This window comes from Ammodytes marinus, assembly GCF_949987685.1.
Source record: "Ammodytes marinus genome assembly, chromosome: 20".
NCBI classification, from domain to species: domain Eukaryota; kingdom Metazoa; phylum Chordata; class Actinopteri; order Uranoscopiformes; family Ammodytidae; genus Ammodytes; species Ammodytes marinus.
The window spans coordinates 24,933,432-24,959,212 of NC_137224.1; the positions used below are offsets into that span (position 1 = coordinate 24,933,432).

The 25,781-nt window shown below is 41.4% G+C and overlaps 1 protein-coding gene across 1 annotated transcript in view; it reads left to right on the forward strand.

Annotated features, from left to right (window-relative positions):
* ryr2a (ryanodine receptor 2a (cardiac)) overlaps window positions 1–25,781 on the forward strand; it is a gene marked incomplete at both ends in the record, with an annotated part of 671,945 nt that overhangs the window by 271,024 nt on the left and 375,140 nt on the right. The window contains 5 exons of the mRNA XM_080049015.1: window positions 9,791–9,918; window positions 10,459–10,604; window positions 13,060–13,174; window positions 24,999–25,131; window positions 25,623–25,726. Coding sequence (XP_079905141.1) covers window positions 9,791–9,918; window positions 10,459–10,604; window positions 13,060–13,174; window positions 24,999–25,131; window positions 25,623–25,726 — 626 coding nt within the window. The remainder of the gene's footprint in view (window positions 1–9,790; window positions 9,919–10,458; window positions 10,605–13,059; window positions 13,175–24,998; window positions 25,132–25,622; window positions 25,727–25,781) is intronic.

The window sequence follows — 25,781 nt, forward strand, 5'->3', positions numbered from 1 at the left end:
GCGATGCGTGTGTGCATTCGGTGCGCACTTGTTAAACACGGAAGCCAATGAGCAGGAGCATGACTAGTAAGCAAACGCTGAACTAATGGCAAAAATAAAACCAGCGCCTGCTCTATGGAGATATTATGGACTCAGTAACAGGGACGTTGAACAGGAAAAAGTGCTGAGCAAAACTTAGAAAGTTAAAATCGCTACGTCGCCGTGGCAACACAACCAATCTGTATCAACAGCAGAGACAGCGCAGAAAAAAACGGCATGCACTCGTTTCAGTAAGTTTACAGAAGTGCCACACTGCTACTGCCTTTGACATTCTCAGAAAAGCATTCATTTATTTTCAAGGCCGGGACATATTAATTTATTGTTTTAACTGTTAAGTTATCTTGAAAACAGCAGGCTGTTGTAGGCCTACAAGCTGTATTTCTATGGTACTTTATTTTTATGTTTTAAATTGAGGAATAGGCTAGATGAAATCTAATGGTCGGAATAGGGAATTTGCCTTATGTAGCACACATGTTGGCTAATCATGATGTTTAGCCTATGTTAATTCATTTATTTTCAACAAGGCTATTTGCATAAAAAAAATAAAGAAAATGTTTCAAGGTGAGGTGATTCAGATTATTCCAGAAATGAGTACTAGACAGGACCTGTCTATATTAGATCTTAGTGTTTATTGTTTTTTATTGAAATCCACGTGTTTTTCTTCAATAGTTTGCATAGCTTGTGTCTCCAAATTATTACAGAAAATTGTTATAGGCAGGACATATGACAGTTGTTTACAGAGCACAGAATTAGTGCACCAGATTGATGCATTTAACTTTAAAAAGGATAAGGTTCTCTTCTGCAGGGGCATGCCCCCAGGCCCACGACTAGAAGGTCCATTCTCACCCAGCAGGATCTAAAAATCCTGTGAGAAACACCACATGTACAGTACAAACGTACTGAATGTGAAAGCATAACCCTATGCCCTCATTTTTAACAGGCTGTCAAATGGGGTTCGTTTTGGACAATTTCTTCTAGAAATTTGGTACGCACGCGGCGCGCATACTCTTTATCAGCTCTTACCACCGGGCCTAAAAAACATTCTAGGGGAAACACTGCAGAGAAGAAGGTACAAATGGTAACACTTTACAATAAGGTACACAAAAAAGAGTAGTTACTGTTTTAAGAAGAGTAGTTACTGTTTTAAAAAGAGTAGTTACTGTTATAAAAAGAGTAGTTACTGTTTTAAAAAGAGTAGTTACTGTTTTAAAAAGAGTAGTTACTGTTTTAGGAAGAGTAGTTACTGTTTTAAAAAGAGTAGTTACTGTTTTAAGAAGAGTAGTTACTGTTTTAAAAAGAGTAGTTACTGTTATAAAAAGAGTAGTTACTGTTATAAAAAGAGTAGTTACTGTTTTAAGAAGAGTAGTTACTGTTTTAAGAAGAGTAGTTACTGTTTTAAAAAGAGTAGTTACTGTTATAAAAAGAGTAGTTACTGTTTTAAAAAGAGTAGTTACTGTTATAAAAAGAGTAGTTACTGTTTTAAAAAGAGTTGTTACTGTTTTAAAAAGAGTTGTTACTGTTATAAAAAGAGTTGTTACTGTTAAAAAAAAGAGTAGTTACTGTTCCAAAAAGAGTAGTTACTGTTCCAAAAAAGAGTAGTGGTAAGACTTTATATTAAGTAGATACTCATCAGCATTAATTGATGCTTAACTAATGCCCAGTTCATCCTGAGTTAATGTAGGACTCATGTAAGACTCATGGAGGACTCAGCCATGAATGAATGGTTACTCCATCAGTAACTAATCAGAAGTCAGTCTTAATTACAGACTGAGTCTTTAATGATAATTGCTTACCTAAGTCATATAGTAAAGATTAACTCAGACATGTTTCTTTAAATGTATTAATATTATTAATTGATGAATTATCATCACTGAAAACCATGAATTTGAAGTCCCATACATTAATTAATAGTTATGTGTCGCGCTAAGTAAAGTCACAACATTATGATATAATTATAGATCATTACCTAACGATGAACTAAGACTGTTTAAGAGCATGATTTCACTTTAATATGTTAGGGGTGTCAAACTAATTTTCACAAAGGGCCACTCTATGATGAAATGATAATCACACTAAGGGTCGACATGGAGTTTACTGACATGCCTTCTTTTTAATCCAAAAGTAAAAACAACATATCTATGAATATATGGTTTACAACCTGCGTACAGGGGCCTAGGCTAGGTTTAATTTCAACATTTTGGGGGACACATTATAAGCGGGAGGTATGTGGGTGCTCCCCCAGAAATTTTAGAGCGTCAAACAATTAATTTCCTGCATTCTGGTGGATTTTTATTCATCTATCTGTGCATTTTCTGCATCATTTTATAGTGGAAATATATTTTTTTCTGTGAAGGAAAAGACAACATTCAGGTTCCGAAAGAATCAACTATAATAGAATAATGCAGTAAGGCTCTCAGGAATCCTGGATTTTTCAAAACTTTCTGCAAATTCTAAACATATCACATGTTTTGGGTATTTTAATTTTTTAGGAATCATGACTCAGCACCAGTGTTAACTATGTATGACACTTAAAGCGGCAACGAGTAACTTTTAACTATCTTTTAAACAGCCTCATGTTTCCTCTCATAATCATAAATTACCTTTAACAGCAAACGAGACCATCAGTGCAAAGAAAGACGTTTTTATATAGTTTTTATTACTGCATTTGATCTGGTCGTACACCCAGTCCGATTTTCGGTTCACGCGTGCATGCTCTATGGTCACATATCCGTATTGGTCACAGATGTCAGTGTGGCGCAGTTATGCGATTTGAGAAGCCTATCCCTCCAGGTGAGGGAAGGGGAGCGGGAGCCTTGTTTGAGACCGTTGTTTGTTGTCATAATGACTGATAACGGGGCTGAACCATAAAAGAAAAAAAAGAAAATGCAATGAAGAAAAGCGAAAAGGGAGAGTGATAGTCGGGCGGGAGGGCGTTGCCAAGCAACGTATACACAATTTCACGCAGCGAACCTAGACTGCAGCATGGACTGCAGTGTTTACTCCTAAATGAATGAGCGGTAGCCTACTAAAACAAAGTTTACTTTGCCTCACCAGCATCATCAGATGACCATTATTCATCTGAAATAGTCATTATTTACAACATAAACACATTACCTCATCGTGATACTAACTAAGTGCCATCTCTCGTTCATTCGCTTTGTGTGGGGACACGGACTCGTTCAGCTCCGTGAGAGGTGACAATGCATCAACTCATTGCAATCAGGTGTGTTTAGCACTTACTGGCATTAGTTGATGCTGTGTCACCCATAGACTCACGGAGCCGAAAAGAGTCCGGTGCCCTCACACTTTGCTTTCAACACACGGACACGCACCATATTGCTTCCTGATTATTTGAATCTGCACGCCCTGCACGCTGCCTGCACGAGCTAGAAAACAGCTTCACGACAGCTGGCGTCGTAATAATACTACCGCTTTTGTTCAAAGGTGTCGCCAACGTGCCGACTTACTCGTAGTGGCTTTAACATTGGTAATGAAATGACAGCCACCATTGGAAATGAAAAGGGTGGGGAGCTAGCTAGTTAGCTAAATTGTAACTTAAGGCAAAAGTTGGAAACAAATCATGTCAGCATTCATCCTTAGACACTTGACACAATCAATCATCAATATTAGCATACTATTTAGCCCCATAGATTGGCCTATTTACAGCCCACAGAAAAATGAAATTTTTTCTTCAATGCAAGTTCATCAATTCATGGCTTAAAATCTTGAGCAGTATAACAGAAATTCCTAGCAGTAAGCTACGAGAGTCCTAACCAATGGGAGCATGTGTGATGTGCGGATATGGCACAGGCTCTGCATGCAGCAAAATAAAAAATATAATATATATATATATATATATATTACAAAAAAGATTCGGGCTAATCAAATTGGGTTCGGGGGTTTAGAATAAAACAGCCTAGTGATGCCACTGCCCTCAAGTGTACCTGTGAGAAATTTCAAGTCAATCGGAGTTACGGTGTGAGGGGCGTGGCCTTTCAAACTTTTTGCAGTTGGGGCTTAATAACAGCGCCCCCTTGTGGAAAATCAAAAAACTGAATAATAGCTCACCCCGTGGAGTGGGGACGCACGTTCTATGAAATGTTTGCATTCCTGCGCGTAACGGTGTGGGATGAGTAGCGGCTAGAAAAATGTCATGGAAGAATAATAAGAAGAAGAAGTATGGTGGATAAGTTACGGGCCCTTGAGGGCCCGTACTTAATTAATTATATTTTACCTACTAGATATTTAACCCATTGATGACTATGGCAATCTAGGATACGTGTCTTTATCTCCTGAGGGTTTTCTGAAAAAATACTACGAATTGTCAACGTCTACCAAAACCTTAATATCTAAGCCTCTGTAGCACATAGAAACATGAAATAAAAAAACATTTAAAAAGGTAAGGTTCACAGGTTTTATTTAAACATGCTCCCTTAGCGCTTACAAACCAACACATTTGTCTAAAAATCATCAAAATTAGATGGGGGAGAAAAAAAAAGAATAAATAATATAAAATATTTAAAGATAATGTGCTAAATGAGGTTATAATCCTGCTTCCATTAAGCATGGATAGTAGTGGATGAGTGTGCAGTGGAGAGCGAAAGATAGACAAATAGAGGGAGGAAGAGATAGCTTTATTTTATAATTTTGTTCAGTTATCACTGGCACCATAAATCCGACTTCCCAGTACAACTGGAACGCAGACTGACTCCCGCTGTCGGGAGCCGATCAGCTCGACCAAAAATTAGATAAAGCAACAATGCTGCGCTACGCAGCAGCCGGCAAGAGATACAATGTTGCGTCACGCAGCAGCCGGCATCAGTGGGTTAAAGGATGTCAGATCATTTGCAGCTCTGACAAACCTAAAGCATAATTATTTCAACAATACATTTTACAAAAGATAATGCCTTTCTAGTGAATCTTGACATGATTCAGGATAAATTCCTTTCCTGCCTCAATATGGTAACTGTACATACATGTTTACCTGTTACCTCAGCATGCTTCACAACCAAAACTTTTTCACTCCACTGGGCTGTAGATCATTCCTCAATTTTACAAACGTAAAACCTGTGGTGTATGTTACCAGTTTAGACAGTGTATGCATATATACTTAGCTCATATTCTGTTATTTACTGTGACATATTTAAACTGTATTTACCTGAGGATAATGTCAGGGAAATCCGAAATCTTGATGCCATTTTCACAGTTTTCAGCTCAGTTGGATAAAGTAGAGTTTATTAGGAGGATATGGCAGAGTTTAAATATGTATTTATTTTTTACAACATGTTAGTGTTCAAAGTATTTACAGAACACATTTTGGATGCAGCCTTTTTTCATTTTATACATCAAAAAATACTTTATTCATGCCTTAAACCAGTGGTTCCCAAACTATTTCTGCAGGGCCCCCCTTTTGTAGATTTTTTTTATGTCCCCCCCCAACATAAAACACACTCTCAGACACATCCTTTGCTTGCACACTCCTATAGAATGTATTTAAAACATTGTCTGTAATTTAATAAAGAACTACAACTTCAGGGTGTTACATGTTATTGAAAAAGTCACCTTTTAGAGTGAAGCATTAAAAGTCACACTGCAGTATGCATCTTCTAAATTCAACATTTAACAGCTTTTCTCAAAATTGCCTCTGCACAAAACTGGCAAGATTACCAACTCCCTGAGAATAAACAAAAACATGACATTTTTTTCTCTGCAAGAATTACACTTCTTTTCAGTGTATTTTCTTTTTTAGTGACTGGTGTGGGCTTGCTCTTTTCTGTAGATCTTCTCAAATCGGGGCTGCAGCTGTGAGACTGCCACTAACAGTATATCTTATTTTTTCTTGTCTTTGTTTTGTTAGTAGTGGCGTTTGGTGTGGATTCATCTTTACGTTTACCTGCAGTACTTTCACAAACTGTTCCATGATTTGCTAGCTAGTAGGGGTGCATCGGATAAAAAAAAACTCATGGTTCGGATCGTGTCACTGTTTTTGAGTCACGGATCGGATCATTTTCGGATTAACAACAATACAAAAGGCAAAGATAAAAAGACAAATATGACTTTCCTTTTGATTACCTTTGCGTTTTATTTTTCAAAAATCCACAGTAAATTACAAAATAGCCTGTGTCCACAAAGGCTATTTGAAATAGAATCTTAAAATACTCAAATACAAAATAACGTGCTAAATGAGGTTATAATCCTGCTTCCTAGAAAGTAGTGGCTGAGTGTGCGGAGAGAGAAAGATAAGCAGACAGATAGTGGGAGGAAGAGATAGCTTTATTTTATAATTTAGTGTTTTTTTACTTAGAGTGATCATCACTTAGCCTGGTCCAACCAGAACATCGTACTTCATTTCATTTGTACAGAAGGTCTGGAACTGCTCTATTGGCAAATGTTCACTCACTTGGAGGCAGGTGTCTGTTGAAGTTTAAAACTATTGGATCTGCCCAGTGCCACTCTGGATCAACCAACCAATCGCATAACGTTTAGTTGTGACGTATGTCATGAGCCGGCTTCTGACGGTGCGTTCCAGTTGTACCGGGAACTCGGAAATTTCCGACTTCACTACATATTGTAGTCTATGGATCTACCGATACCTGGCAACGGTAACTTGCTAGAGCCAAACGTTTAGTTATTTGGATGAGAAAGGTTGAAGGCATCCATACTTTCCCGAGCAGATGCACTGGAACACAGACAGGTCTGAACTACCAAGTCGGAGATTTCCGAGTTCTGAGTATAAAGGAACGCAGCATTCAACTGAAACTGGCGTGCGATTTCGACGTCATCGTTCCCAGCCACTCGCTCTGTACGCTGATTGGACTGCCAAAAGTCTGGCTGGAGAAGGAACCCATGAATACACTTCAGCCCCAGACTGACTACTGAAGTGAAATGAAAATTGAGCGGAAGTAGGTAGGCGGGCGGAGCCAGGCTAATCATTACTGGCTTTAGACTGACTACTGCTGTCATGAGTCGATCAGCTGATTCAAACAGCTGTTTGATACGGAGATGAAAACGAAACCAAAACTAAACTATCCTGACCTGGCTGGGCTGACTTAAAGTGGAGCAGCCAAATATAGCCTAAATTAATAAATATTTTTACTTAACACAAGCAACGTGTTGTGTGATTTACGTTAGTAGCCTACAGTAGACCTAGATTCTGCGCTCCGATCGCCACTAACTGTTCTGTAATACACTATCGCCGATCACCCAGCCAGGGTTTTCTTTTCTTTTTTTTCCACATTCATCTGTCTTTTTTCCTCCTTTTTGTGTGTGTGTGTGTGTGTGTGTGTGTGTGTGTGTGTGTGTGTGTGTGTGTGTGTGTGTGTGTGTGTGTGTGTGTGTGTGTGTGTGTGTGTGTGTGTGTGTGTGTGTGTGTGTGTGTGTGTGTGTGTGTGTGTGTGTGTGTGTGTGTGTGTGTGTGTGTGTGTGTGTGTGTGTGTGTGTGTGTGTGTGTGTGTGTGTGTGTGTGTCAGCATAGGCCAGGGGTGGCCAACCAGTCAGAGACAAAGAGCCACATTTTTTACTGTGTTACTGCAAAGAGCCACAACGTACACACGGGTACACACAGTGGCGATTCCAGGAAATTTTGACTGGGGGTGGCCAAGGTGGGCCACAGAGTTAGAGTGGGGTGGCCCTCGCACCCCTGAATGAATAGCATGTGATATGCTGTACAACCAATTCAAAGATGATTTATAATCCCAAATGCCCAAATCATGTTAGTATCCATTTTAATGTTTGTCAGAAAACTAAACCCCTGAAGGTGGGTCTGGGGGCATCTCCCCCCAGAAGATTTTTTTGTGTTTTTAACATGTAATCTAAGCATTCTGGTGCATTCTGGCGAAGATAATAAAGGAAAAAGTCAATATTTATTTCAGCTCAGATGAATAGTAAAATTAGCAAGACAACATAACTTGCTAGCAGCCAGATGCCTAACAACTGCACAGAGGGACGGATGACCACTAGCTTTTGACCAAATATCTTGCTAAAAAAATAAACCTTTATTTATGAAAGTCTGCCCTTGCTAAGAACATGTTACACTCGCTAACTACAAACTTTAATTTTTTTATTCAGATTTCAAAAATCTGCTGGGACACGTGCCCATACACATGCATGGGTGGCACGCATGTCACAAGCACACTTATGCTGTTTTCAAGACCTTTGCTGACCAGAGACCAGTTCTAGTGGCCACAGTCCTATCATTAATTTAGTAAGTCAAAAAAAGTTAAGAAATAAAAAAAAATACATATCATCTCTGAACTAGGATACATATCAGGAAAAAAATTTAATTAAAAAAATAAAATTAAAATAAAAAATAACATTTGAACTGGGGGGGAGGGGGCACTGGGGTGGCCAGTAAGATTTCAGGGGTGGGGGGGCGTTTTTATTTTCGCTGGGAGCTTGCACATGCATGCACAAGCATTATTTATTAATAAAAATAAATAAAAAATAAAACAGGGGGCCCCACACTAGGACTTGAAACGGGCCCCCAGATCGTTAAAGCCGCCCCTGTGATAATGACAGGACTGGACTCCTACAGTACTAAAGACGACAGGGCAGTCATTTTCAACAATGAACATTGTGTGCACTGCCTCACACACAAACTCTCAGTTCAACCAAGTCCACAAACAAAAATATAACAATTTAAAATAGCGTTTTTCTCTTACTATGCATGTTGCTTTGTGGGACTTACTTTTAGCATGGAGAGAGCTGAAGTGGCGCCGAAGATTTGAAGCCTTGAAATGCGCAAATGACACCTTGCATATAAGGCAGAATGGCTTGGTATAACGTTCAACAAAAAATATGAACTCTCCCACTCTGTTTCGGAGCGAACTTGACACAAATAGTTTACTCACGGAAAACCTCCCTCCAAGCTGAGCGGGCAGTTTTAGGTTGCGTCCGCACCAAACGTTTGCGAACGTTATGTTGCGTCCTCAATTAAACATTTGCGAACAGGCATACACATAGGGCCTACACATTAATAAAATAAAAAATGAAATAATAGACAACATGTAAAACGAACGTAAGAGCCGCATGAAACGTTTGCGAACATGCACACACATAGGCCCACACAAAAAAAAAAGTATAAAAAAAAAAAAAATTATAATCACATAATTTGATATGAACTGAAGAGCCGCACGAAGCTGGGCAAAGAGCCGCATGCGGCTCGCGAGCCGCGGGTTGGCCACCCCTGGCATAGGCTATGCGCACCTGTGTGGCAGTGCAGCGCTGTCTGTTGTGGGAGATAGACAGTCGTCATTTAGCCTGCTTGTTTTGTGTTTTTTTCCGGCGCTAGTAGTTCCTAAATGTATTTAATGTAGAAACCTGGCTGAGGGGAGGAGACAGAAGTTACGAGAGACGGAGAGAGAAACGAACGGTAGCCTATACAGTTGTTTATAAACAGGCATACAAGTGTCATATAAATATGTGATTAATTTAGATTAATTAATCACAGAGCCTGTAATTAATTAGATGAATTTTTTTAAATTGTTTGACAGCCCTACTTTAAACATTAACACATCTACCAAATTAATCCATGCAAATATAAACATGCAAATAATATCACAAGTTTTTCCAATGAGTCAGTTTACTAGAATATAACAAAAAGAAACATATTTTTTTCCCAACATATTTTACTTTATAATTTGTGAAGCCTTAATATGTTTCAAAAATGTGAAATGCTAAATAAAAAATCGATTTTCTGATTATGTATCCACAATCCCCAAGATACCCTAATCCTCCCATTTGGTTTGTGCAGGCACTTTGCAGCAGTTGATTTCAGATACCATGGTGCACTGGGCTCAGGAGTCAGTGATTGAGGATCCGGAGCTGGTCAGAGCCATGTTTGTCCTGCTGCACCGCCAGTATGATGGCATAGGAGGACAGGTTAGTGGCTCTCTGTATGTGTCTTCCTTTTGGATAAAGTTTATTTTTACACAACTACAGTTTTGACTCAGGTGGGGGACTTGTGATCTCCTAACTCAATGTTTCTTGACACTCTTCTGGCTGTCAAATAATGGCCAAGTGCCCAAAAAACTGTGTATGTGTGTGTCATTAAACATGTAAAAAAACTTAGACATTTCTGTACAATATCTATCTTTTTGAGTTGAAAATACACCGCTATTTAATAAGAGGCCATGCAAACCAAATATTGCTGCTTTACCACTATACAAGTTGACATTAATACACAAACTATATTAGAAGCAAACATAAATAGCTATCTGTCCTCAGCAGATACAGTAGCTGAAAATAACAGTAAAGAAGGAGAATTCCCTCTGTTCCATTGTTTACATATTAACTGATAACAGACTAACCTCCTCAGTGTGCACTCTTTACAACGTCTCATAAAACAAATATGACAGTGAAGGGAGATGTGGACCTGAGCATTAAGTTTAACAGATCTGAATGTTGTGTGTATGTGTCCAGGTTCAGGCCCTTCCTAAGGCCTACACTATAAACTCAGTATCCATCGAGGACACTATCAACCTTTTGGCTGCTCTGGGTCAGATCAGGTCGCTGCTGAGTGTCCGTATGGGAAGAGAGGAGGAGAAACTAATGATCAGAGGGCTGGGGTGAGTACTAACACATCTTTGAGGCTCCTGAACGCTGTTTGGATGGACTTTATACTAGAAGTACAGTATGTTAATTTTCTTTTTGAAGAACTATATAATACATTCTTTTTTAATTTAAATTTGAAAATAAAGCCGAGACCAACCAAAGGATTCTATGGTTGTAGATATTTGACTCAAGCAAGAATTCAAAACTACTTGCATAGCAGTCTATGCACTGAATAGCAAAAATAATAAGTGAGACCAGTTAGCCTGGAAATCCAGACCCACACCTAGAACGATGTAGGGTCTGGCCACAATCAATAGACCTTCCCAACTCAAGGGGCGGCACCAATGCATGCATTTCAAATACCACTGCACGCAATTGGATAGCACTACGACCAATCAGTGCAATGAACAAGGTGACTTATTCAACCCCATTTGTTTAGCGAACAGCGGGTTTACTGGTAAATTTGTCAAGGTTTCAGGGAAAGACAGACAAGAACCCAATTGCAGGACACAGGAAACAGTTCAGATTCAAAAATAGATTTTAATGAAGTGGATGACAAACCAGGTAGTAAGACAGTGTGGCAAACAAGTCCAGTTGGGGCAGGCAAAAGGGAAAGTCCAAAGACAGGTCAGAACACGAACAGGCAAGCAGGATCGGAACACAGTATGAAATCCGAATGCTGGAAAGCTGGGTGAACACACTAGGACATCAGACAATCTGGCAACTGACTGAGGGAACTGAACAAAGATATATACTGGGGCTGATTAACTGATGAGGAGCAGGTGAGTGTGGGGCAGACCAGGTGAATGTAATTAACAGGGAGTGCAGAGCAGGAGGGAGTGGCCGGGTCTGAAATGACATGAGAGTTAGAAAGGAAAACAGGAAAACAGACATATGAAAACAAACTAAATACTGGCTGAAGTTGTGACAAAATTAAACTTTTGCCGTGCTCTGTCGGCAAAACAGAAAATTCTTCTTTCTTGCTAAGGAAAGATTTGAGTGCTGTCTTCCAAATCGTTAAGTGTTGTAGCCAAAGCCCTCAAACAACGTATCCGCAGCCATCTTTGTTGTTGACTATCACGGCTTTGACGGCGCATGCCCAGCACTGTTTTCATCCTGTTTCGTCTGCCCAAGAGCCCCATACATAGGGCTCTGGCCCGCACATATCCTAGAGAATGATTTGATTGGTAGATCCGAATTTTCCGACATAGTTAATGAGCTCCAATGGTGTCAAAACCAACAGGCTGAGCAAATTTGAATGTGCCAGCGGCAGGTCTGGATTTCCAAGCTAGAGACCAGTAGCAGTCTGGATGAAACATTCTCATACTTTCCTGGTGAACTCTTTGTGAACCGCGCACCCCTCTCGTACATCCACACCTCCACACAGACGTAGTGGAGGTGTGTCTTCACAAAATTGGGCGTCTGACATGGTCAGAGAGTCTGGAGGGGGCAGGGACACAAATCTGTTTGGTCTGTTCGGTGACGTCGGCCGTCGTAGATGTCGTCGGGTTTCTTTTCAGCCGATTCAACATGTTCAATTGGTGTCGGCCAGTATTTCAGCCGGAGCAATCTGATTGGTGGAGGGCTCGCCCGTCTCTGCTCTGCCACAGCAGCGGAGCAGATATTAGTTTCACTTTTTTCAAACATGATTTAGGAAGCTATCGATAGAATCGGAGAATGTTCGGATTTTCATGTAGGCTAAACACAATCAGCACACAGCATTAGATTGTCCGTGCACAGCGTTTTCACATGTTTTCAGAACCAGTTGACATAGTCATGGCGAGGAGCGGCCACATATGTGTGTGTCTGTGTGTGTGTCTGCAGCATGCATTCTCTCCGTTATAATGACAGTCTACGTTATGTTAACAGCCTACCTAATGTCATCCCGCGCAAGCGCAGAACGTGCGGCAGGTCGGTAGTCGGCTCGGTGTGTTCTTCGCACTTTTTTGACCGTGACGGGGAGACTGGAGCTGACTGAATCGTCCGACTCCATTTTCTGGCAACAATCGGCCTTAAGAAGATGAATCAAAAGCAGTTCCATAAAGCATGAGCTGGCTTTGACCTGTCTGTCATCACAACTGTGAAAGATTTCAGTCTGTAGGACTAGTTGTTTACGTCTCTTTTTTTTGTTATAAGTCCATGTGAACACACAACTGCAGAACTACAGTGAGTGGAAACTTATCTTATCTTTTTCCATTGGTCTAGAGACCAAATAAATTGAAGTACAGGTGTAAAAGAGAAAAGAGAACTCATGGTTTTTGTTTTAAACCATTGTTCTGACATCTTTCAAACCTTTTCTTGATGTAAATATAGAGTCATATTTAAGAAAAACCTGATGTACATGCATGCATAATGCTAACACATTTTGATAAGTCACTGTATAAGTGGGTGAGTCTTAATATTGTAAACCTGGTTAGTTAATGATGAAAATATACATTAAGCATTGAAGTGGTCCCTCTTCCTTTGCAGTGATATCATGAACAATAAGGTGTTCTACCAACATCCTAACCTGATGAGAGCTCTGGGGATGCACGAGACTGTCATGGAGGTCATGGTCAACGTCCTCAGTGGAGGGGACTCCAAGGTATCAAGTACAGATGCAGAACATAGGCTTAAAGGTGCAGTGTGTAATATTTGGTACAATTCTAGATTAAAACAGTTTGTCTCTATGGCTCTTGTTCGGGGAAGCAACGGAAAGTCTTCAAGGACATTCGACCTGGTAGTTCTGATTGACACAGTGTGGCCAACTGTAACCGTTGGCTTTCCTACAAGCAGCTGAATGTAGCTAGATGACGACTATACGCTACTTTGCACAATATGCTTTTCTGAATGAGGCAAAAGGAAAATAAAAGGCTCATTGGGTAGTTTACAAAACTTTTATATCTCTTTATACTATAGCCTATAATGTTTATCTTTTGTTTTTTTATTGTTTTATTTTACATAATGAAAAAAAGGGCAAGTGCATTTGGTAAGAACACTAAAAGGTTAGTGTGTGAGTCTTATCACTGCATTAGTGGCGGCAATCAGCCTGTTTTGCACTGCACATCCCTTCAAAACGGGGCTGCAGGCTCGACACTGCCACTCTCAAGTAATTCTCAGATCTGAGCTGAGCTGAGCCAAGATCTGTAGGCTACTTGGTTTTCAGTGAAGCAACAGCTAAACGGCCCATCTCACAGAGATAAGAAGGGATCTCCTTTGTGAGGAGACGGGCGCTGATCATACAGCCACTGAGGCAGTGTTGTTGCGCTACAGCCTCATACATGCGCTCCGCCTCCAAAGAGCCCAATCTCCGCTCTGAGCTCACATACGCGTGACAACACTTTGCCTCACTAGCCACATTTCCATCTAATGTGAAGCAAATCTTTTGAAAGTTTTAAAAAAAAGGAACGCAAATAACATGCATTTCCATCAAGTGGTTGGAGCGGATAAACTACATGCGCTCTCGCCAGCACTAGGACTGTCGCGATAACCGCAGAAATGAAATACTGCAATATGTACAAGCTAACCACAGTGCATGATCGGTCACCGCAACAACTGCATGTGACGTCCTACCTATTATAAAATGTCTTGTACCACCTAAAAGTAAAAGGGAGAACCAGCAAATTTAGACAGTCAAATGTAAAATATGTGCCAAAAATATCGCTGCCAAAATAAGAAATAAGACGAATTTGCGGTCTCACCTAACGTGTGACCATCCAGACACGGCGGCGAAGCTGCCTTCGTCGGCACAGAGTTGCAGAGCAGCTCAAGCCGACAGCTCAGAGTCGGTGAAGCCTTTGCCCCAGTTGCCAAATACAAAACCGAAAGTGAGATACATAAACGCCTTACAGGCGCTGTAACACTCTGATTGAGGAGATGGAGCAGTTTTCCACAGCGGAGAAACCAGCATTCAAGGCAATGCTTCTAAAAACTTCTCCGCTCCTTTCTAAAACCACATAAGGTCAATATATTGGTATTCCTAGCACGCAACAAGGACATAAACAAGTATACGTGTTACAGAATGTATTTATCCAGCGCCTGTTGTTTTATTTCGTTATAAATATATTTTTTATTTTCATTAAAAATATATGGGTACTTTTTAATTTCATGTTTTATTATTTGCACTTAAAGATTAAGCCCAAAGAATCTGCTTTTTTTTAAAACAACAAATGACAATTTATATATAGCGTCTGCTTAAGTTTCATTTTGATGAAGCAGAAATACTATGTATTCTGTCTGTTCATATTGCCCACCATTGCCGCCTTGTGTGTTGTGTTCCATATTTAAAAACAATTTCTTTCTTTCTTTTTAAGATGCATATAAGACAAGTTTGAGAGGAAACACTGTAATAAGTTTAAACATTATACCTGTAGGATACCATTTACAAACAAATTTGCTAAATAAATATATAATTAGGCCTAAAAAAAGGGTGGAGCAATTATAGCAATTATATCAATTATATCGCATACCGCACTGTTGAGCCACCCCGAGTCACACCGCAGGGGGTATTCCTTCACCGCGACAGCCCTAGCCAGCACCAAACAGCACGCAGGAGGAGCGGCATTACGCTCTGCGTGTGCCCGCCTGTCAGACACTATTTTCGGACACTTTCACCCGGCGGACTATTTTTTTTTAATAGAAATAAAAACCAACTAGTTGTTTGGACATTTGCTTATAACTTTTTTTGTCAGCGTATATCAGGATCGAATGTACACAGACAGGCATGGCATGCTTAATATAATGTGAGCACATGCTACATGTTGCCAAATGAGTGCTGGCAGTGGTGGACTCAGGGACACGTGGCTCAATGGTTGAAAATGCACGCTAAAATGCCCTCAAGAGTGGCGAAAATTAGAGGAAATGCCTTATTGGCTGCCCTTTGCACATGCAAAACATGATTAGGTGCCCTCTAGGGTGCCCCTTCATACAATAAATTATGATGATGTGCCCTCTAGAACAAGAACATTCGATTATGTGCCATAATGAGTGCCCTTATAGTCCCCTTCTGCCCGTCTGGTGCCCTTCTAGTGCCCTGATAGTCCCCTTCTGCCCGCCTGGTCCTTCTAGTGCCCTTCTAGTACCCTGATAGTCCCCTTCTGCCCGCCTGGTCCTTCTAGTGCCCTTCTAGTGCCCTGATAGTGCCCTTCTGCCCGTCTGGTCATTTTAGTGCCCTTCTAGTGCCCTGATAGTGCCTTTCTGCCCGTCTGGTCCTTCTAGTGCCCTTCTGCCCGTCTGGTGTCCCCATGGTTGAAAAAGTGTTGCTAAAGTGCCCTCTATGGTGGTGAAAATGAGAGAAAGTGCCTTATTGGCTGCCCTTTACACGTGAACAAAAATGAATGAGTGCCCTAGGTTGCCCCTCCATACAATAGGCCTAAATGATGAGCAAGAATATGGCAAACCGAAAAAAAAAATGTTGTGGTTAGCTAATGAGGTGCAGACGTTCCTCTCTTTGGTAGCTGACGAACGGGGAATGCGAAAGAGGCGTTGCTTTCATGTGGCGTCGCTATGACAAACAGCTACATCGATTGGTACTTAAATCTCCACTGGATAACGAAGCAAAAAGCGGATTAAGAGTATGTCCGTACCCATAGTGGAAAAGCGCAATTAGATGCCAAGTTAGAAAAACTTAATATTTTCAGTTTGCATAATCCGTTTAAAATGTATATACATTTTCTGAGCGTTCAAGATCATTCAAGTGTAGGTCATTTCATGCAAGAGAGACGATAATAGTCAGCTATCACCTCAACATGAAGGAAAACTTCCTTCAATTTTTCCGTAGCTGGCTGTCAGCGGTCAAAGACTGTATGGTAGCGGCACATTGAATTTTCTCCAGTCTAATTTTTACTTAAATGTTAGTAAAGATGAAAGCAGCAAGGCATCCTCCTTTCTTTGGCTAAAATGTGAAAGTGCACAATGATGTGAACAACTCATTTTGGTGTTTATAAAGTCGCTAGAATAAGGGGAAACAGTGTCTTTGAAGCTAATTTTTTTCTGGGGGGGACTCCCAGTCCCCCCGTTTAATTGTATGAGTCCAACAATTTTTTTTAAGTGCTACATGAAGATGTAACAAGTGCCCCTAATGGGACCTTCAAGGCAGCGCTTGCTAAGGTTAGGGGATAGGACCTTCCAGGCAGCCCTGCCTTTAAGGCTCCGTTGGGGCAACAAAACACCATCAAGTTAGAAAAGCCACTGTGTCCGCTAGTGAGTAATGTTGTCCAGAATGTGTCCTTTTTATTTTTTCGCCCCTGCCCTTCAAACAGTCTGAGTCCGCCACTGAGTGCTGGTGTGACACCGCACTGTGCAGACTATATCCACATTCCGTGTAAGCAAACTACAGAAACCGAGAGGATGAACGTAAAGATTGATAAAGAGAGCGAACCTTAAACCTAAAAAATAACAAGGTTTAAAGCACACCTTGTGCCGTGACCGGTGCGTTATTGGAAGAGCAGCTCCTCTCACTGCAATGTTTCAGCGTCAGTAACAAACGAAACAGTGAGGAGTCAGAATTGGTAAATTAAATTTAACACGGCTCAGAGGGGTGCTCGTGGTGTAGTGGTTGGAGCGTCCCCCCATAGAGGCTCAGTTCTCTGCACAACAGACATGTGTTAGATCCGGCCCAGTTTGTTCTCTGAATGTCATTCCCTTCTCTGCCCCATTTCATCTGTCTCTCCGCACTATCAATAAAGCATTGAAAATGACAAAAAATAAATAACATGGCTCACAATAGCCCATATATAAAAGGAAGCAGCCATTGACTTAAATCAAATCGATCATCATTCTCATGAAATGGAGTTAAATGCAAACTTATGCTAACAGCCCTGTCCGTGCACAGTTTATACAGGAGTGATGGTCAGACTCATATATAAAAAAAAAATGCTTTTCTGGTATTCCCAGTAGGCCTAATTCATTTCCTGTTTGATAGATGAAACACTGACATTTCCATAGACAAGTATAACAACATCTACTGCTGCATCTTGCGCAATCGGAAGCCTGCTAACATTAATTGACCACACAGAGGTGGAGCATGTCAATTAACAAGTTATGTGTAAGTTCCTCAATAAGAAAACATCTTACTACTATAATAACAGGCCTGTCGGGCATGTCGGACAAATTGCTCCTCCACACTTGGTCCAGTGCGCATGTGCCAAGCAGCCTGCAGCTTGCGCAGTATACAGCTTGCATGTCGCAGGTACCGTACCTGCGACATGCACCAGCAGCCAGCCGCGCTACATACGCAGAAGTTGCAAGACAACAGCAGGATCAAGATAACGGCCCGCCGTCGACACACTCTCCCAGGTAAGACGCTCTGTCTAAAGTCGCTGAACTTTATTTATTGTTTAATAATATATTATATATTAATATTATTCTCCTTGATCCTCCAGACATCTCGTGTGATAGCCTATTGATATCCCCCCTCCCCCCTGCCGACCCGGACTGTTTTAGGCGTTTTATTTTTCTATTTTTTTAATGTGTAGGCTATGTGTGACTGTAGGCTAGGCTACTGCTGCCTGTCTTGGCCATGAAAAAGTGATTTTAATCTCAATGCCTATTTTTCAGGTTAAATAGAGGTTTTAAAAATCTTAAACTCTCACGTCAGGTAGCCTACGTACAATCCGCCATCTTGCCCTCGCACCCCCCTTTATCCTTCTCCCACACACAAGCCCGTGCTTTATTTCACTATAGTTAGGTTGCTGCCTTAGCTGTTGTTACACTTACTATATTGGTAATGTGTAGGCTACACGAGGTGCTTGTAAATTAACACAATTTTCAGTTTCAGAAGAAGCTGTTTATTATCATTATAGCGCTTGTCCACTGCACATGTAGCTCTACTCGACTCAACTCGGTTTTGGTTGCAGCACTAGTGGTTTTCCACTGCAAATAGTACCTCCTGAACGTGGGCAGGGTCGTCATACAAAGGGGCAGAAAGCCGACTCCGGATCCAAGTAGCAAAGCAGAAATTACGAGCAGTTGTTGTACTATTAACTGAACAAACCGCCAAAAAGACGGATGGAAAATGTTCAAGAAGTACCCCCCTTGTATTTGTTTGCTAAAAGAAGTAGAAGAATATTGCTACGGGTCATTACCTACGCGTGAAGTTGAAAATATTGAAGTTTTTACGCGCCTATGTGTGACGCTTAGCCGCGATAGCCAATCAGCTTGGAGAATGACCCGACGTCAGGGACATCGGCACGGTGGGAGGACAGCACAGAGGCTGAGAAACACCGAGGAGAAAAATGTATTTGCGGGAGGCTGGTGCTGTTTGAAGCCGCTCGGGTTTAGAAGACGTGGGGAAAGTGAGCCAGGAGAATGGGCTTCCTGGTTATTTCAGTGAATATGTGCGGCTGTGCTTTAGCCGATAAACCAAGTTGGCGGCAGATGGCAATAGTCAACTCACCCGTGTGAGTGTGCGGCTAGCACCTCCAAATTATGAACCCAACCATGACGGATTAAGTCCGGTGAACTTTCACAACAAGTACAGCGAAGCACCGGTGTTGATCAACCCCAACCGCGGTCCCTCGTCACAGCCAGATAGGGGAATGTTGGCTACTTGCCTTTATTTTGTACCGCCGTGCACACAATGCTGCTGTTAATGTGTTTGGTATGTTGCTGCCTTGCTGTTGTGTGCATTTCGGAGCGGCGTGAATATGCAATGCTGTGTAAATGCTAGGCTATTTGTGCTGTTCAGTTGCTGTTTATTTGTCTTTTGGCACAGTTGTTGGCCGTGTTGTTGTTGTTTTTGTACGGAAATGCACACTGTTGTGTCGGGTCTGATCGCAGCCATGGTTGATTAAAGCGGCTACGAGTAACATTTAAATATCTTTTAAACAGCCTCATGTTTCCTCTGATAATCATAAATTACCTTTAACAGCAAACGAGACCATCAGTGCAAAGAAAGACGTTTTTAATATAGTTTTTTATTACTGCTTTTGGTCTGGTCGCACACCCAGTCCGATTTTCGGTTCGCTCGTGCAGGCTCTATGGTCACATATCCGTATTGGTCGCAGATTTCAGTGTGGAGCAGCAACTCGATTTGAGAAGCCTATCCGTCCAGGTGAGGGAAGGGGAGCGGGAGCCTTGTTTGAGACAGTTATTTGTCGTCATAATGACTGATAACGGGGCTGAACCATCAAAGAAAAAAAAGAGAATGCAATGAAGAAAAGTTAAAAGGGAGAGTGATATAGGCTACGGGCGGGACGAGGGCGTTGCCAAGCAACGTGTATACAATTTCACGATAGCGAAACTAGACTGCAGTGTTTACTCCTAAATGAATGAGCGGTTGGTACTAACACAAAGTTTGCTTTGCTTCACCATCATCAGATTATTATCTGAAATAGTCATTATTTACATCAACAACACAAACACATTACCTCATCGTGATCCATACTAACTGCCATCTCTCGTTCATTCGCTTTCTGTGAGGACACGTAATCTTTCAGCTCTGTGAGAGAGAGTAGTTAGGTGACACTGCTGCATCAACTCATTGCAATCAGGTGTGTGTAGCACTGACTGGCATTAGTTGATGCAGTGTCAACGTGTTTGGTGTGGGCGCACCTTAAGAAGCATAGAAAATCTGCATGTTTGCATAGGGAACCATTGGTTTAGGCATGTATATGCATTACATGTGCTAAAGCAGCGTGTTAGCCGCGACAAGCCCATTGCATTGACTACATGTACAATACTATTACGCTTCTTTACTTGGCCTACATTGTGTCTGACCAGTGCCCCCCTCTCTCTCACACACACACACAGGCACACACCCAGGGGCGGCCTTAACGATCTGGGGCCCCCCACTTTTTTTGTATTTTCTTGAAAAAAAAATCGTATTATTTTTTTTTTTTTTTTAATACATATTTCTTGTGCATGCTTGTGCATGTTTCCCGCAAAAAGAAAACAGATTGTAGAGTTTTATGAGATGATGGGCCACTGGGTGAAGACTCTTAAAGGGCCCCCCCACTCCTACCTATCCAGTCAGGTACACTGACTTTTCAGCACATATACAATTAATGGTAAAAACATACACTCAACAAAAATATAAACGCAACACTTTTGTTTTTGCTCCCATTTTTCATGAGATGGACTTAAAGATCTAAAATTCATTCCAGATACACAATTGTACCATTTCTCTCAAACATTGTTCACAAATCTGTCTAAATGTGTGATAGTGAGCACTTCTGCTTTGCTGAGATAATCCATCCCACCTCACAGGTGTGCCACATCAAGATGCTGATCTGACATCATGATTAGTGCACAGGTGTGCCTTAGACTGTCCACAATAAAAGGCCACCCTGAAATGTGCATTTTTTTGCTTTATTGGGGGTCTGGGGACTCAGAACCAGTCAGTATCTGGTGTGACCACCATTTGCCTCATGCAGTGCAACACATCTTCTTCGCATAGAGTTTATCAGATTGTCAATTGTGGCCTGTGGAATGTTGGTCCACTCCTCTTCAATGGCTGTGCGAAGTTGCTGGAGACGGCTTATGGTGGAGAAATGAACATTCAATGCACGAGCAACAGATCTGGTTGACATTCCTGCTGTCAGCATGCCAATTGCACGCTCCCTCAATGCTTGTGGCATCTGTGGCATTTTGCTGTGAGACAAAACTGCACATTTCAGGGTGGCCTTTTATTGTGGACAGTCTAAGGCACACCTGTGCACTAATCATGATGTCAGATCAGCATCTTGATGTGGCACACCTGTGAGGTGGGATGGATTATCTCAGCAAAGCAGAAGTGCTCACTATCACACATTTAGACAGATTTGTGAACAATGTTTGAGAGAAATGGTACAATTGTGTATCTGGAATGAATTTTAGATCTTTAAGTCCATCTCATGAAAAATGGGATCAAAAACAAAAGTGTTACGTTTATATTTTTGTTGAGTGTATCAATGAAGTCAGTTTTTCTCACAGGATTTAGGGATACTGTGGGAGTGACCCTGGTCCTTGTTGGGGGGTCCGGGGGCATCCCCCCCGGAAGAAAATGTGTGCCTTTTGAATTAAAATGCATCAATCTGGTGCACTTTGAGGGGAAAATTTAGAGGCTATATCAAATCCTGAGATGCAGCAGGAACATTATTTTTCAGATTTTTCTTAATCAGGCAGCACTCTTTACTCTGCTACTGTAAAAACAGTACAGTAGATTGGTCTGCAGACTCATGTTCTATGATGGAGAGACTCATTTCAACAGATACAGGTTGGATAGCTACTTTTTATGAACAGCATAGAATTTACACATAGAAATCGTATTCCTGTATGTGTGTGGGGGCCTTAAAGGCTCATCATTAAGCCCCTTAGACAGAGCTACTAATGCTGTTTTCTTATGCTTTTGTATTTCTCCCCCTACTAGTTGAGGGGCCCATGATGATTTATTTCCTTATATCTAGGCTTATTCCTTTTTGGACCCTGTTATTGACATGAGTGACTGAGCTCTTTGACAATGCAACATGAAAAGTTACTATGAGGCCTAGGGCCCGGTAGGGCCCTGCTCAAGAATTATTTATCAAAAAAAAAAAAAGGGGGGGGGGCTTGGGGGCCCCCCAGAGGACGGTGCCCCATTCAATTGAATGGGTTGAAACATAGCTAAGGCTGCTACTGCACACACCATCTCTTTCTTTTTGATTCTAACTTCTACACATTGCTGTTCCTAGCCACTAACATCTCTGCTGCCAAACACAAAGCCACGCTTGAAGCTACTCTTCTTCCCTACTGCTGCCTTGCCACTAACATGGTAAATATGATTTGATGTTTTCTCCTTTTATTAACAATTGTGAACATCCCCCTATGACACAGGCATTTCACTTTTCATTATCATGACAGATCACTCTCACATCACAGATCAAAGTAAATAATATAAGTAATAATAACAGAAATATTTTTTTATACACAGGACAAAGACAACCAACTGTTAACTGCTGCCGAATATGTGGACGGCTGTGGAAAGGGACTCAAGCTGCCAGTAGGAGACAATCGGACCATAGAGCCGGTTCCACACCTCATACAAACTAACATTGTGCCAGAATCTCTGCTTACTGCCAAGGATACCTCTCCATTAGGCCTTTCACACTGCAGCAAAATCGGAGCCGGTTCCAGGCTAGTTCGGAGCTAGAGCCAGTGTTTTGGTTTCACAACGCCAGAGAACCGGCTCCGGCCTGTAAAAACCGGTTCAACTCCAACCCCAGCATTGAGCTGGGCTTGAGGTAAGAACTGCCTGCGCCAGCGGCCGGGGAGGGATTATCCTGACCAACCAGACCAACTCAAACCTCATGCCCGCCATATTTAAAAACACCGCTACTACGAGACGTAAACATAACATAATTACCGAACGTAGCGATCAAATTGACCGGCAAAAAAACGCTTTATGAGTCCTGTTTGCAAAGTAGGGTGACCAGATCCCAATTCACCAGATGTGGGACAAAGACTACGTTTGTGCGGGACAATGTGCCGTTTTTTTTAGCAAAATAAACTTGTGTCACCACTGGTAATGCCAGAGACACGGCTTTCTATATTGAAAAACACTATATTTAGATCAGCAGCAGTTAAGTTACTGTTTAACAAATAGAGCATTAAGGCTGCGGCTTCACATTAAAAGCATTTCACTGGCTTCACATTAGCATTTCACTGGACAAACGTGAGTTGGCTTTTATTTTGAAGTAACAGTAAACACTGAAGCAGGCAGCACCTTCACAGAGCCCACTGAGCCGAGCAGCGCGACAATAGACAAACGGAGACACACACACAGACCAACGGAGAGACGCACACTCTCACACACACACAAACGGAGACGTGTAAAAATAAGACGTATTCGCCGCTGTTGTTGTGCTTAAAGCTAGCGGTAGCTTTAGCGTTAGCCACAAGAGCAGCGGCGTCGGGCGACGTACACACACGTTTACAGTGACGTCATGACGTTGCTCTCTTGCCGGCTCCATGGCTGGCTCTGGTCTTTGTGAAACCAACCGGTTCGTAACTGGTATAAGGCTGTTACCAGTTTTGAACTGGCCCCAGCACCAGCCCGGAACTGGCTCATGGTTCTTTTTGGTGCGAAAGGCCTACATGACCAGGCCCAGAAGTTCCCATTCACTGTGGTCCAGAGGCAGTTCCCCCTTTGCCTGGCCTTTGCTGTCACAATCATTAAAGGTGAGATACAATCCTTCTTGCATATTCACATTTTCACATTGCACTTTCTTTTCATTGGTAAGTACCTGACCCTGTGTCTTCTGCAGGACAAGAGAACAAGAGAGTCGGTGTGTTGGGACACAGCCGGCTGTACACTGACTTCAGCAGAGGCAAACCAGCAACAAGTGTGAGAGTGTTTGTGGGAGACGACCAAGATGGACCGACGGACAACATTGCTGTTTTAAATCTATGTTTTATTAATAAATAAGCCAAAACATAACAAACCTTGCAATTGTGGAGATATTTTACAACTCCTTCATTGACCCTACCAATCCACCAAACTTCCCCTCTGCCACATAAAGTGCACACAACAAGTGATGATGACACACTCAAACGTTACATGTGTCAAAAAACATCTGTCACTAGAATTTCCGCACGCATTGCTAGTCGGTTGAGAGATTAATTCCTTGCCCACATAGGAGTTGGAAAGGAATTAAGCTCTCAACCGACTAGCAATGCGCACGGAAACACTAGTGTCAATAATAGGATGAGGGTCTTGGGCCAGCAAATGCTCAATAAAAACTAAGGAACAGCAGTGTTATATTTTTTCAAGCACCTAAAAACAGCACTTTAACTTTCTTTTATCACCATTTTTCTGTTGTATGTGCTGTGATAATAAAAAAAATATATTTTCTTGGCATTTTGTCCTGCAATTAAAATTAGATATACCCATGTCTATGGCAACTGACAAAATGGTGAAATGTTAGATTGGGTGCACGTAAAATTTGTGCTGCTGCACCCAAATGAAAAAGTTAGTCTGGAGCCCTGTTAAGTACTGAAGCTCCATTTAGGTGTTGAAAGAAACAAGGAGCAGGAGACGTGGCTCTGTTAAGTATTGTGTAGTTGTGGTTTATTTATTTTCTTTTTTTTATTCAATATTAACCTTTTTAACTCAAAAACTTCTGTTGCTGTAACGTCACAGCAACAGCTGACGCTTCTGAAGAAGACTGCAGGAAGTAGTCGAAACATGTCAAGATACAAACAAATGAATACTTGTCTGTTTACATGAACATACAAGTTAATTTACCTTTTTATAACATTTATATGTATGGCTTTAAAGAGATTTTGATAACTGTCATACTGTAAATGGATGGTCGTTGCAATTTTGTACATTTTTACCTGAAAGTAGCAGAAAGACGTTTAAAAAAAATAAAGTGATAATACAACTTTATGGAAAATATAGTATTCTTAATGAAAGACAATTTGTGCATGATTTGTGTGTTCCAACCCTATAATTGATTTATGTGTGTTTGTAGGAAATCACCTTCCCTAAAATGGTGGCCAACTGTTGTCGATTTCTCTGCTACTTCTGTCGAATAAGCCGTCAAAACCAGAAAGCCATGTTTGACCATCTCAGCTACCTGCTGGAGAACAGTAGTGTGGGACTTGGTGAGTGTGCATGTGTCAAGTCAATTTGATGTATACAGCCCAATATCACAGTAATACCCAACACCCAATTACAATTTGCCTCAGGGGGTTTTGCAATCAGGATATACCCTCTGTCCTTAGGCCCTCGATTCGGACCAGGAAAACCTCCCCAAGAAATACACTGTATATCTGAATTTGGACACTGCAATACATTTGTGGTCGGAGTACAATGCACTTTATATTGAATAAGGGTGATTTGGGATATAGCCATTGTCTTTTGCCATTGCCAGAATTTGGACTGTTGTCATCATGTGAGATGTAACTAACTATGAAGTTGACCTTTCTACCAAAGTTTCATACTTTGCGTATGAAGTTTCAACAATGGAACATCTCCATGAAAGTTTTTTTTTCTCCATATTGATGATTTTATTATAATAATCTCCTCTTCTTCTCTCTCTCCCTCTAATCTCCTCTCTTCTCCTCTGCCTCTCTTTCCTGTGTTCTGTGGTCAGCATCTCCTTCAATGCGAGGCTCTACTCCTCTGGATGTGGCTGCAGCATCAGTCATGGATAACAATGAATTGGCCCTGGCTTTAAGAGAGCCGGACTTGGAGAAGGTTAGGACGACCAACATACATACAAACACTAGAGCCCCCCAGGGCTGCATGTCCA